Genomic DNA, 15,266 nt, shown 5'->3' with positions numbered 1-15,266 from the left:
GCGGCCATGTTGTATGCTGTACCAATATGGACCAGCTGATGTTATATCAGAAAGAAAGCTCTGCAGAGAATCCAAAATAAAGTTTTGAAAATGATTGTACTATCGAAATACATATTAACCACTTAAGAAAATTCGCCACAATAAATCGGATTGAAATTCATAGCTTTGCCTTATGAAACCAAACTTTGAAAACAAAAAATCGAACCAAGGACCATGCGATCGTTAGGTCCGTGCGTACACCACGCGACTATCGACACCTTGATGTGAGTTGATGCTAAAACAATACATTAAGCGTTCGTATTGCAATAACCGTTCCACCTATTCTAAGGCAAAATGTATGCATTTCGATAGTTTAGTTCACAGCTTGTGAGTTACATAGAGTATCCAATTTTGAAACATTGGAACAAATATCGAATAAAATTATATTAATAATTAGACAAAAATCTTTGCAATCTTCCATTGCCACGGTTTATGCGTTATACAGTTAGGTTTAGTTAGGTTAAGTTGATTGAAAGCATTATTTTTCTCTTAAAAGCAGGTGAAACCAACTCACCTGTTAAAACTCCGAACTACTACGGCAAATGAAATTTAATATACAAATTACAAAATGTTAATGGAATCTTAATTTAGTTTTACCAAACTAGGATGAAAGTATTGCCTAACATAGAACACCTAGATACATGAAATGGGTGTCATGATTAAAGTGACACCAATAAAAATGGATAAAAAAAATAGTATGCTGGCGATATGGTCTTGTGACGATTTTCTACTCGGGTTGCTTGCGTAACCGATGGCATGAGGCGAGATAAATATTTTCCGGGCCACTAAGGATCTGTTAATAATTTATCTCAAGATTTCGTATCCCGGCTAGGGCACAAAGGAGGGTTGAATGGTTTCCTCCACCGGTCAACTTTCGGCTGGTCAGCGACTTGAGGCAGATGTTTCCTCTGTTGATCTTTGCGAATCCAGGCATTAGCATTTTTTCCTCTGTCTGCCGTCAATTAACCGAAGTACGTACTAGGGTACGAAGGCAAAGGCGAATATTATCAGGGTCCAGGTGCTCGGATGTATAAATCAGACTTTGCACAGATTTTGTAGGTAAATATCGGAAATTTATGGGTGACTACGTTGATGTAGGTACAGGATGCTTCCTTTTTGCTCTGGTATTTCAGACAATGCCGCTAGGTTACACAGTGAAAAAAATCGAAACCAGACGTTGATGTTTACGAAATAGTTACCTTGTTACAGGCCAATAGAAAACTTGGTGTCCAAAAGAGACTGTTCAGAAAACATTTGATGAATTGTACACGAATCGTAGCGTCATCCATAGATATAATACTAGAAATGCGACTGACAGTTTTTGTACGGTGATTCACAAAACTCTTTGGTTTGTAAGGTCAAGATTCACCGAGGCCAAACCTCAAATTTTCAAGAGCACAAATTTAGAGAACCAGACAGCGGTTTGAGCTGAAAACTTAATCGATTGGTCACACGTTGGTGGTGACCAATCGATCAAGTTTTCAACTTTTGAACGGCTGTTAAGTTCATTAGATTTGTACTTTTGAAAATTTGAGGTTTGGCTTCGGTGCATCTTCACCTTAAGAGAATCAATGTTGCTGTTTTTTAAACAGCAACAGGTTATCTTTTTAGTACCGTAAAATCGGGTGTAATTGATCAGAAGGGTGAAATTGATCATCGTACCACACGATTTTATTTATTCGTAATGGAGCACAAATATCAATGTAAGCTGCAGTAAATGAACGTTGCTTGTCGTAACTATTGTAGAATTGTGTGTTGTGAAGTTTTTTACGTTAAAGAATGTTTATTACTATGAAAATTAGGGGGAGATCCCCCAGTACCGGACACTTAAGCCATTAAATTCATAATTCGAAAAATATTGATTGTATGGGCTCATGTTATCCATTTATGATAAATATTATCATTTTTATAGTGTACAAAAATAAATTTGAAAATACAAATATGAATTTTGGCATTGCGTTTTAATGATGTATTTTAGTACCAAATTGATCGATCTTGAAAGATGGCACCCAATACCGGACACGATCTGGAAATGCCTTGAATTATGTAAATTTGAACATCATTGAATGTGTACACTATAGGAATAGTTTATAATTACCAATTCAATGCATTTGCAACATATAAAAGAATGATTTGAGTTTTTATTAGTTTGCAAGATGCCTATCAAAAACCTCTTTCATATATGATGAAAAATAGCACATTTTACGATGTTGTTCTGAATGTTCATTCTTCTTAACTTTATTGCATGTTTGATACCATGATCGACGAAACCTATGAAAAATGAAAGTATTTTGAGACACCGATGCAATAATAACAAAGATATCATATAACAAATCAAGCTGTCCGAAACTGAGGGACAGGGGGTGCTTAACCAAAATTGTAATTTGTCCATATTTACTTCAATTATGGTACAAAATACATTCATACTATCAAATTAGGATTATGTTCGATCATGCTTGCGGGATCCAATGTATTTTTTCATATCCAAAATAATTACTAAATAGGCTCAAAATTAAGAATATACGCCAATTTTTCAAAGATTTTCATTGTTTTGTACTTTTTTAAAAAGGCATGCATATTTCAAGGATGTGTTATTCTACGCAAACACTATTCTACATAAGAGCTTTCTTTTCTACTAATAAACCATCTTGATTGGACCATGATTTCTCAATGTTTCGATTTTGTCCGGTATTGGGTGCTGTCCGGCACTGGGGGATCTCCTCCTACGTCAAATTTTAAAATCATGCACGGTGCAGTATTAACAAACAGCTATGAACTTCTATTTATAAGCAAGGATTTGAACATGGTATAAACCTGAAAGTTTGTGAGGATGCTTGAGATATAACCCCAAACCAGATTTCATCACCAAAACTCGTACCAATTAGCTCATATGGTTGAAATAATTGAATTTCTGTTAGATATCATTGATTTCCTTAGGAAATTGCATAAATGTAGGTGTTTTCCGCGTAATTCTTGAAATTTAACTATTCGTTATTTATATAAATATTGCATTGTTAAGAATTTTACAAGCATATTCAGATTCAGGGAGCTCAAATTTATCATATAGAGTTGTTTTGGAAACTAACAATAATGGCATTGACAAGTGATCAATTTCACCCCGAAATGAGATCCTCTGATTTTTTATTTTAGAGGTATTTGTTAACACTAAAATGACATTTGTTAGAAAATTTCGGTACATAAGTCGATGAGGCTCACCTTCGTACTTGTTTTCCTGCATTTAGTTGTTTGGCATTGTTAACATTATAGAAAACTGACTAGAAAAACCGTGAAAAATGATCAATTTCACCCGGATTTACGGTACTTGACTTTCGACTAACGGATATTTTGTATTGATTTTACTGTAAAATATGTTTTATAATTATTAGGACACTAACAAACAACGATGTTCGCTTCGATGATGATTATGGATTCTTATATATTGAAAAAGTTTAAGCTTATAGCGCGCGGTACACAGGTATAAATGACTGTTTGATTACTTTTCATTTGAATTGAGAATTTAAGCTGTTGGAGGTTACTACGAATTAGTAGTGAGTTTTCTGGTTGATTGTCAGAAATTTCTTGAAAATGAAAATGCCGACAGCAACGGGGTCATCAATTCTGGCAATGTTTTGGATTTTGTTGTACCTTCTTGATCACTAGTAAAACTTACGAAAAAGAGTGGTTGACACCAACAGATTATTACATATTTAGTATATAGTATGGAAGCTTGAATAATTGTAAATATCTGTTGAAATAATCAGACCGTTTATTGTTTTCTAGTCTTTTTAACATCGATCATAATTAATAATCTTTAAGATATAGCGTCTTGCTCAAACCTTTGTATGGGTTTTGTGGCGGGACCATCATCAAATAATTGCCATTGCCATTATTTTTCTATAGTTTAGATGGTACAAGATACAATTTCCATGCTTGTTTTAATATCAAAATATATGTAATATATGAGTTCGACCTCAAGTAAACCAATTAAACAAGATCAAAGTCTTAAGTTCGCGGACACAAAAGTCAATTTGAACAAATTGAGATGTAACATTCGAAAAGTAATGGAACCGTTCTGGTGGGCTTTGATCCCACGACTTCAAAACACCGTCTGCTGGTTTAAGCCGTAATAGACATGACAACTCTAGTTGCGTAAGATAAAAGTCCTATATCCACGCTAAACACTGCTGTTTCATACCAACTCTATTTCATGCGTAAATTGTTCAAATTTTCGAAAATATAGTTCCCCTAATCATGGATTACTCTATAATAATTTCATGTTTCACATGATTTCTGCGAATGATATAGGTAAGAAAAATGCAATTTTTGATAAAAAATAAGGCACCGCCGAAAACGGCATATACCTGTATGAGACATTGAGTGTCCGTAAGCATAATCAAAACGGCATTCATTGGAATCAATGTATGTATGGAATATTGTAGTTTTGTTTTAATTTTTATCGGAAATTCGAAGCCATTTCGTTTTACATAAAAATAATTCCTTTTGTATGACGAGAGAAAGTCCATTAAAATAATTGACAAGAAAGAAGCGATTCAACGATTCATAGGCTGAAGACAGGTTATTTAATTAACATTCACAGCGAATTTAACCGATATTTACCTTGAGTTGGGACGTAGATATTTAAGTACAGGCAATCTTCTGATTGGTTTTTAAGGTATGGTAAGAGTCGTTTTAAATATTCTAATCTACCACGAGGCATCCGCTCCAGTGCCGCCGTTTCGTTGGCAATGTCTGGAAGACGTTGTGGGCAGACGGGACTGAATCTGTTGGAAAAAAGGTTTCGTCGTTGAATTTTGCTTCGAATAAAGGTCAATTTGGGACGGTTGATCCAAATTGCTTACGCGTCCAAATTCCTACCTGTCTGCTTTTTTCACTCCGGACCAGAGAGCACCTGTAACCGGTGGCATAAAACGGAGGGTGCCAACTGGCGGGGAAGCATAAGGGATCCCACGGAATGCTTCCACTGGATCCAGATGCCTGCCTTCCAAATGTTCGATTGTACCAGACACCGAACCGTACTTAATATGCACAACGCGCGAAGTCGTCTTCTTTACGGAATCATTTTCATCACTATTGCCTCCACCGCCGCCACCGGATATGGTGGGGGCGAATAGTGGAATTATCATTACCAACGATATCAACATGATTATGCTGGTCACGCTACTCGATCATTGACGGCATTTTCACACTTGGAAGAAACATTCGTTCTCCTCACTGAAATTGCTTTTTCTTCGCTTCTCGTTATATATAATACTCCACTGCATTATTATCACATCCTTTCGTGAATCGTGACATTTTCATTCACTCTAGGATTTTTTATTTCCACACACTAGCACTGATTTTGCTTTGTTGAACTTCGACACTGGTTCTTTTTTCTTTTATGTTGAGCTTACATCATTTCGAACCAGACAAAATTGAACGACTCCATCAGATGGCTGTAATTCAATTGATTACTACTCATCCAGCAATTAATCTATCATTTACTCACACTAATCACTATAAGATTCCATCACACTGCCCCACTAGGACCCTATCTCTCATACCACCTGAGCCTCTGAAATTCTCGATATGCTCAATAACGTTTTGTACATTCTTTTGTTTGCTGCTTTTTGGTATCTTGATTTTTTTTTATTTTCCACAGAATTGTTTCACTCTACGTCACCATACACTGGTGGTCTTTCTTCTAGCACGTACATTTCTTCTTCCTTATATCCTCGAGTAGGGAGCTTTTCCTATCCAAGGAACCATTCGTAAATCAATAATCGTAGCAAACTGTAAATCCATCGTCGCCTAGCAGCCAAAAATCATTGCTGCCCTTCACTAAGAAATCCTGCATCGATTGCTATCCGTATCCTTGCGACTGTATCCAGCATAAAGTAATCCGCAATATATCCATTGTAATCGAACGCTTTCTGCGTAGGCTACATTTCGTACCAAGATAAACCCCGGCACTAGGCCTACCAGTAACGACAATAATTTGACATAATTCACGGCACAAAGCAATGTACAACGGCCAGGCACATCCAAGTAGGCTAAACAAAATCTTGTTTTCCTCTTGCCTTGGCAGCTAGACACTGCTGGTGGAAAGTTTTCACACCTGCACACACCCAATGCCACAAGTATTTCCTGTCCACACACACGCGCGGCGCCCTCCTGACCGTTTCCTCTGGGGATTTTAGGGCAGGTCGCGAATGACATTCACAGCCTACCTCTAGGCGAAAAACGACGCGCTCGACGGCCGATCAGTAACGTATCGCTATTCACTACAGACTAACGGGGTCCAATTTTCCAACCCTGCTGCTGCTGTTGGCGAACGGCCAGATCAGACCAGATGATGATGATGGGTTTGGCTCGCATCAGGGTTCGCAGCGCCTTCCCGTGGTCGGAGACTGAAGCACTGAAAAACAGCTGATGCGCATGTCTGATGACTGTTGTTGACACAGACGGCACAGATGTCAAGGTGGAAAACATTTGGTTGTTGTGACATTCCGTTGCTATAATTTCAGGGGTGTTCAGACAATTGATAGATATACAATGCATAGTGACATGATGGCGACGAAAAGATTGACAAGGGAAAAGTTCATATCAAGCGCTTGCTTGAATCAGGGCAAATGTTAAATGATCGATTTCTCTTCATCGATCAGTGAAAAAAGGTGACAAGATGCAAGTTTGTTGGAACTTGCCAACACACTTACATCTTGCCACCTTTATTCACTAAAAAGACGACCAATGAAGAGGATTCGATCATGTTACATTCGCCCTAATTCTAGTATACACTTGATATGGGTCGTCGTCATGTCATGTCATGTCGTCATGTCATGTCATGTCGTCATGTCGTGATGTCAAACTTGTTACATATATAATTTGAAAACTTTGTAAAAGTTATTCATTTATCATGAAGCTCCCCCAATGGCGAAGTAATTTATGGATGGCCACTATGTAGCATCGACGCTGCGAAAAGTCAGTGAAGTTTGACATTATTATTCCAACAAACTTGCATGTCAACTTTACTTTCTGATAGATAAAGAGAAATCGATCATGTTACATTTGCCCTGATAGCATACGCTTGATAAGAACTTTTTTCATTTAGATAGGGTATCCGTCCTATTATGGAGGACTTAAGCACGGTGTTAACATTAAAATCGTATTGCAGTGTCCAAAATCTAAATATTATGGTATTTTGCAACTATATGGTATTTTGCAAAACTATCCTTTATCTGGAGTATACTGAAGTAAAAAAGTAATTTTTCTTATCATACATATATTTTTTTGACATAAATCTGAAGCTCTTCCTCTGTCCTATTATTGCGGTATTTTGTCCTATTATTGCGGTAGTGCCGTCCTATTATTGCGGTATACCAAAAATCATAGATTTTATTACATTCAATATACATTCAATACCACACAATGTTCGAGCATTGAAATTATGCTTCCTCCATGTTAATGACACTGCACGGTACTGTCAGTTTGTGTGACTTTGGACCTATCTATGAGGAAAACTAATTCATTACTTTGTGTCACGATTCGAAAACAAATCAACAGAATCGAATGATTTTCTGCCGGTTTCGTCTCCTCTTTCGTCGTAGGTGGACTATGTTAAGGTGAATAGACAAGGTTCTTCCATCTGCTTTTAAAAATATTTACCATTAGCAACACAATTTTAGAGGATTGCTTCCTTTTGATCAACTTAGTTGTTCAACTTATTTGTGGCATGTGTTCCGATTTTCAGTCAGTTTACGTGATTTTTTGGTAAAACATTGCGTTTATTTGCAGAATATTTGTAAATAAGAGGAACTACAGGGTAAACATAAACATAAACCTTTTGTTTGACTAAATAAATGTATGAATAACTCAAAATTATGTCCCTAGTAAGTATCCCAATAATATAATTAATGTTTCCGGCAATTACAATTAAAAATGACTATTGAAATATCAAATTTTTGAATGAGATTTACAGATACCGCAAAAATAGGCATAAAGCTATTTTCATTGTCCTATTATTGCGGTATATGCTTTTTCTCAAAAATATAGAACTTATATACAAAATTCAATATCTATCATGTAACTACATCCATACTGAACTGATATACCCGCTACATATAATTGTTTTGGTTCTAAGCTTAAAAATTTAAGCTTATAAAAACCCGCCCGTACATAGAGAGATTGGTTAAAAATATAGGCTTTTCTTGATGCATCATTTAAAACTGTTCTTCCAACGATCAAAATCGTTAAATTTTTAAAGCATTCATCTGGTACAGCTTGGGAATACTATAAGCTTTCATCATCATCAATAATATCCATAGAAAATAGAGTTTTCGATTAATAATGAGGGTTTAATTCTTATACCGCAATAATAGAGAATACCGCAATAATTGGCAAATTGAAATTACCCTATAAGCATTTTGAGGAAATCGAAACTATTGTTATAACCGTTAATGGATTACCTGCTTTGCTCTTGCCCACAGTTGATCAGCAGAAATTTTCTGCTTTTCTTTGTATGGCGAAAGGCATCTTACTTCCAATTCCTCATAAATCAAAGCATTAATCGAAAAAAATATTTGTTAGGCTTGATAGCCATCATCATTGCGCACAACCGGTACCAAATATTTTTTTTCGAAAATAGTTCCCAATTTTGAGAAATAATTCGTTAGATGCATTTCGCCATGTAAATATTTTCCGCGTTACCTTTTAGCGATTTTTCGTGCATAGACACTAGCGCATGAGCGTTAATATGTGGCGAGTAGCGAAACAGCATGTAACCCATTCTGGTGAAATTGACGTGATTGAAATAAAATCAAATACTAATAGTGAACCAAAATCAATGTTATCTGTACTAAACGCACGTTTTTTGTTTTAACTATTGTCAAATTGTGTTAATGTTTTTGTGTTAAAGATTTTTTATCCTATGAAAATAATGTGAAAATCTAGAATTATGTTCGGTATGGTATTGACAGACATCCATTTACTCTTAGTTCTTAGCAAAGATTGAGGATTGAGCATAGTGAGGATCAGGGATTGAATTCTGAGAAAAATAAGAAAATCTTTCATTCATCACTCTATGTCTATGTCTAAAGCTCCAATTATGGAGGGCTTTTTTGCCATAGAATGTTCGAGAATTGTTTTTCAAGCCAGTAGAGTGAAACACCTAGGGTAATTTGCCCATTATTGCGGTATTCACTTTTATTCCGATATAAGAATTAACCCCGCAATAATAATCGAAAACTCGATTGAAGTAAGACTACGTCTTTCTTCTCTATACAGGAGTGAAATTGGAATTTAAAAACCAAGAGCGTTACGTTGGCATGATTTTTTTTCAAACGCTTATAACTTTTTGCTGGCTTCCTTGATTAGCAACTCACTCGAAAGACAAGGCATCAAAAGTTCATGTCGTTTACTTCCCAGACAACCAAAATGTACGTATAAAGAAATCACCTGGAGGCCGCGAGTGTAGAAATATTGTACCGAACTAACCTGTGATCTTATGCGACGCTACTTATGATAACAAATGTTGATTTGACAGCTGCTACGGATTGATTTGACTTATTTTGAACAAGTGTGCGGAAGGAAAAAAAAGTACACATAAACTCAGAGAAATATCGTTTTATGCGAGGAAACTTATCAAACTGACGATTTCATCCAGGGTGTTTTGCGGGTTCGATGTAAATAGTATGAATAAACGAGTTATAAAGTAAACTTTTATGCGATTTCTGGTTGTCTGGGTTACTGAATCCCACATAACTGTCCAAATAGTTTAATAACTGTTTTAAAAGAGAACGTTGATTTAAAGCAAATCTATAAATAGGAGTGCTAGGGAAAAGTTGACTTTATTTGCTTTTCACTCCTCACTTGGATCGCAGCTCGACGGGAAACAGATCTGCTTGCTCTGACCGGGCGTGCTTCTCAGACACAGACATCGATAGCGAAGGACCTCCCCGTTTGTCTTGCTTCGCTCAAATCAAACTGACCGTCGACCGACCGAGGGAAAATGCCGTCCGAGGTCAAAGCCATCACCGCTGCCGCCGCCAAGAAGAAGTAGGAGGATAAGATGGTTGTGGCCGCCATCGTAGCCCTAAACGAATGGAACGGGTTTTCCATGCAGGTGATCGAGAAATTCATCGGCGGAAACTGAGATGTCGGCAAGAGTGAAATGAAATCCCGAGAAACTGTGGCTGTGGCTGGCATTCGAAAAGAAGGAGGAGAAAAGGAAGGCAGTTCCTAAGCAAAACTCCACCTTGTTTCAAAGACCGCCGCAATGAAGAAGACCCCGAAGAAGCCGCCATCGCAAAGCTCATCGGGCGAGGAGGATTTCAATCAGTGCGCCGTCAAAATGTATCCATGGTACTCGAATTCAACAATTCAATCGGCCCTTTTCAAGGCCAAAAAAAGTGTACTAAAGAGTTATTTGTGAAATATTTCCTTATGTGTTTACCATATCCTAGCTATAATCTCTTAATTCATCTAGTAGCATCATAAAATATCTGATTTATTACGAATAATCGACAATTCGAAAATTTGAGGATGTTTCCGAGGACGCTGCTGCAGTGCCGTCGGAATGCAATAACGTCATAATGCGCATGTTGTACATCCCTTGCCAAGACATCAATTTCATATTGCCTATTTCCCAGATCAGAATGCGAAGAACACGAAAAGGAGGAGCATCATCTGCTATTCAAAGGGTTTAAAGCATAACTCCTTCGTTGAATTTGGTTTTATTCTATTTTCGTTTGAGCTGGTAAGGGGTCCGCCGAACCTGCTCAGCTCCTCGCTACCGTGACACATCATGAAGCTGTTGCAAATCCAGCATCCGGATTGTGAAATCTCTTAGGATTTCTAAATTGACTCGCGCTTCCAGAATTGGCCCTGCAAGAATCGGTGCGCCAAGATTTGTACGAGAGATGGCTGAATAAAATCGACCAAAGCCGCTTGTTGAAGCGCCCATCATCATCGCCACCGCAAACCTCATCGGTTGAGGAGGATTTCAATCAGTGCGCCGTCAAAATGTGTCCATGTTACTCGAATTCAACAATTCAATCGTTTTTTTCTAGGGCCAACAAATGTGTACCAAAGAGTAATTTATGTAATATTTCCTAATGTGTTTACTACATACTTCCTATCAGAGGCGCGTCCGCGTTTCGAAACCATGGGTAGGACAAACGTTGGCAAGTATTTTGTGCACAGTTAAAGTTAATATTATTTGGGGGGCTCAAATGCAAAGAAATCTGTTTTGAGTTCAGGAAATTCTGCTGTTTCCCAGCGTTCACCTACCTTCAGCACAGCCTTCCATACCGATACACCTGGAAATCACCACAGCAAACAGAATCACAAATCGACCACGTTCTGATTGATGGACGGCACTTCTCTGACATTATTCACGTCAGGACCTATCGTGGCGCTAACATCGACTCTGAGTGATCTGGTGATGGTTAAACTGCGCCCAAAACTCTCCGTCGTCAACAACGTACGGTTCCGACGGCCGCCCCGGTACGACCTAGAGCGGCTCAAGCAACCGGATGTCGCAGCGGCATACGCGCAGCACCTTGAGGCTGCATTACCGGAAAAGGGTGAGCTGGATGAAGCCCCTCCTGAGGATTGCTGGAGAACAGTGAAAGCAACCATCAACAATACAGCTGAGAGCAACGTCGAGTACGTGTGACGAAGTCGACGGAACAATTGGTTCGACGAGGAATGTAGGCAAATTCTTGGGACTCGACAGAACGTGGAACGTTATAGACGGAAGCTGCAACAGCAGACCCGCCTCTTTCTGAGAAAAAACGCCGCCTAGAGGAGACTGTGTGTGAGGAGATGGAATAGCTGTGCCGGTCTCAAGAAACACGTTAGTTCTATCAGAAGCTCAACCCATTCCACAAAGGCTTCGTGCCGCGAGCCGAGATGTACAGGGATAAGGATGGGAGCATTTTGACGGACGAGCGTGAGGTGATCGAAAGGTGGAAGTAGCACTTCGATGAACATCTGAAAGGCACTGAGAGCACAGGCAATGAAAAACGGGACAGCGGAGGAAATGCCTTCGTCAGTACTGCGAGCGCTAGAAACCAACCAGCCCCCACTTTCAGGGAGGTTAAGGATACCATTCACCAGTTCAAGAACAATAAAGCTGCTGGTAAGGACGATATCGGAACTGAACTCATAAAGATGGGTCAGGAGAGGCTGGCCATTTGTCAGCACCGGCTGATAGGCACAATCTGGGAAATAGAACAGCTACCGGAGGAGTGGAAGGAAGGGATAATATGCCCCATCTACAAGAAAGGCGACTAGTTAGATTGTGAGAACTTTTGATCGATTCTAAATGCGGCCAACAAAGTATTATCCAGATCATCTTCCGTCGTCTTTCACCTGTAGTGAATGAGTTCATGGGAAGTTATCAAGCCAGCGTCGTTGACGGCCGATCGACAACGGACCAGATCTTTACTGTACGGCAAATCCCCCAAAAATGTCGTGCATACCAGGTCCCAACGTATCACCTCTTCATCGATATTATGGCGGCACACGACAGTATCGAACATAAAAGGAGCATAAAAGGAGCGGAATCCTTTACTGCGCGGTTGTCACTCTGGATGTGAAGAACGCGTTCAACTGTACAAGCTGGGAAGCAATAGCACACGCACTTCATCGTCTCAAGGTACCGGCGCAGTCGTGTAAGCTTCTAGAAAGCTATTTGATGGTAGGATTCTACTGTATGGCGCAGAGGATGGGCAGAAAAGCGTTCGAATTATCGCGGGAGTACCTCAAGGTTCAATCCTGGGCTGCCCCATCCAACGGGTGTTAAGATTGTTGGCTTCGTCGACGATATCATCCTAGTGGTCTATGGTGAACCGATGGAGGAAGTAGAGTTGACAGCAGCGCACTTTATTTCCATAGTTGTGGAATGGATGAAGTCTAGGAAACTAGGACTGGCCCGTCATAATACTTGGTGACAAACAACCGCAAGTTCGAGCAATGGGCGCTTATCTCGGTAGGTGATTGCACCATAGAGTCCAAGCGATCCCTTAGGCATCTTGGGGTAATGATCGATGAGAAGCTCAACTTCGCTAGCCACGTTGAATATGCCTGTAAAAGGGCATCTACGGCTATAGTGGCGCTTTCGAGGATGATGTCAAACAACTCTGCTGTAATTGCCAGCAAGCTACTGGCAAGTGTGGCGCTATCCATACTAAGGTATGGAGGACCAATCTGGTCAAAAGCGCTTAGAACGAGCAAAAACCTAAAGCGGTTGGAAAGCACGTACATGATAATGTGCTTAAGAGTAGCAAGTCGGTATGCACGGTAAGACGGTATCTGAAGAGGCCGTGTGCATCATAGTCGGGATGACGCCGATTGGGCTCATCATCAAAAAGATGTTCAATGCTTCAACCAAAGGGGTACCAGAGGAGTCCGCGACACGTGTCAAGAAGAAACGCTTAGAAGCTGGCAGAAAGAAGGGAATAACTCCACTAAGGGTAGATGGACCCATCGGCTAATACCAAATGTGTCAGATTGGTATAAAAGAAACTTCCACCTGACGCAGTTTCTGTCAGGACATGGTTGCTATAGACAGTACCTGCATAGGTTCGGGCACTCAGAATCTCCTGCGTGCCCCAATTGTGCTGGTGTGGAGGAAACAGTGGAACATGTCGTGTTCGATTGCCCCCGTTTCTTTGTTGTGAGAGGTCGCATGCTTACTACATGCTGAGGGACACGTCCCCCGACAATATAATAGAGAGAATGTGTCGTGAATGTGCCGAGTGCTGGAATGCAGTAACTTGTTAGAATTGCAGCGCCTATGGCGCGCCGACCAAGAGTCGTTTGCAGAGGATGAGCCCTGCCGAGGCTGGTCCCTTGTAACATTGTTTAAGTCGGCTAGGAGAAGCAGTTTGCCTAGGCTACTTCTGCTACACGTGTTGTGCTATATGCATTGGTCCCTCCCCGAAGAAATACCGTAAGGTGGTTCCGGGGAGATAAGGATCTGAGTCCAAGGGTCATGTCGATGCACTGTTCACCAGTTGAGCTATTCTCAAAGAATTGCTCAAGCACAGCGCTTAGGCTGGTTTTAGCGGGTCGTCGTTGGTGCGTCATCCCCGCATTCCCTGAGTTATCTTCTCAGGAGATCTGTTTGCAGATTTCCCGCTTGTAAAAAAAAAACAAAAAAAAAATACGACAGTATCGACCGCGTTGAGCTATGAAAATCATGGACGAGAGCAGTTTTCCCGGGAAGCTCACTAAACTGATAAGATCGACGATTGAAGGTGTGCAAAATTGTGTGAAGGTTTCAGGCGAACACTCCAGTTCGTTTTTATCCCGCTGGGGACTACGACAAGGTGATGGACTTTCGTGCTTGTTGTTCAATATTGTGCTGGAAGGTGTTATGCGGAGAAACGGGCTTAACAGCTCGGATACCATTTTTTGCGAGATCCAGTCAATTTGTTTGCTTCGTGGAAGATATGGACATTATCGACCGAACATTTGAAAAGGTGACAGACCTATACACCCGCCTGAAACGCGATGCTGCAAAAGTTGGACTGGTGGTGAATACGACCAAGACAAAGTACATGCTAGCTGGTGGGGCCGAGCGCGACAGGGCTCGCCCAGGTAGCAATGTTACGATAGACGGGGATACGTTCGAGGTGGTCGACGAGTTCATCTACCTTGGATCCTTGATGACGGCAGACAATAACGTTGGCCGTGAAATACGGAGGCGTATCATCAGTGGAAGTCGGGCCTACTATGGCCTCCACAAGAAGCTACGGTCGAAAAAGATTCACACCCGCATCAAATGTACCATGTACAAAACGCTCATAAGGCCGGTAGTCCTCTACGGGCATAAAACATGGACGCTGCTCGAGGAGGACCTGCAAGGAGTCTTCGAATGTCGGGTGCTTAGAACGATCTTTGGCGGTGTGCAGGAGCTAGGTGGGCAGATCAAGTGCGTATCGATTTGGCAAGCGTGGGACAGAACCGAGGATGGAGAGATGCGGTCACGAACCGTGTATTATGGTGTTATCTGTTTAGATGTTAACTTAATAAATTAATGAGAGCTATGAGAATCATAATAACCTCTGGGTTTAGTAATAGAGAACCATCTGTTCCATTAAATTTTTATTCTTAACATATTTAGTATTCTTTCTCTGTTTACTCCTTTTTCAAAGAGAGTGCTTTTGAATATTTTGGAAGTTTCTTCATGTGCAATGATTTTGTGAATCCAGAAAGCGTAGTAA

The 15,266-nt window shown here is 40.1% G+C and overlaps 1 protein-coding gene across 1 annotated transcript in view; it reads right to left on the bottom strand.

Moving 5' to 3' along the window:
* Positions 1 to 6,341, bottom strand: part of LOC5577226 (neuroligin-4, Y-linked) — a 214,513-nt gene extending 208,172 nt beyond the window's left edge. Inside the window, exons 1-2 of the mRNA XM_021850222.1 lie at positions 4,915 to 6,341; positions 4,657 to 4,820 (exon numbers count right to left, since the gene is read on the bottom strand). Of these exons, the coding sequence (XP_021705914.1) occupies positions 4,657 to 4,820; positions 4,915 to 5,201 (451 nt within the window). The 5' untranslated portion in view covers positions 5,202 to 6,341. The remainder of the gene's footprint in view (positions 1 to 4,656; positions 4,821 to 4,914) is intronic.
* Between the last annotated feature and the right edge of the window lie 8,925 nt (positions 6,342 to 15,266).

The sequence above is a fragment of the Aedes aegypti genome, chromosome 3, assembly GCF_002204515.2.
Source record: "Aedes aegypti strain LVP_AGWG chromosome 3, AaegL5.0 Primary Assembly, whole genome shotgun sequence".
Lineage (NCBI taxonomy): Eukaryota > Metazoa > Arthropoda > Insecta > Diptera > Culicidae > Aedes > Aedes aegypti.
Note: the sequence above shows the minus strand (reverse complement) of the source record. Positions and strands in the feature narration are given on the sequence as shown.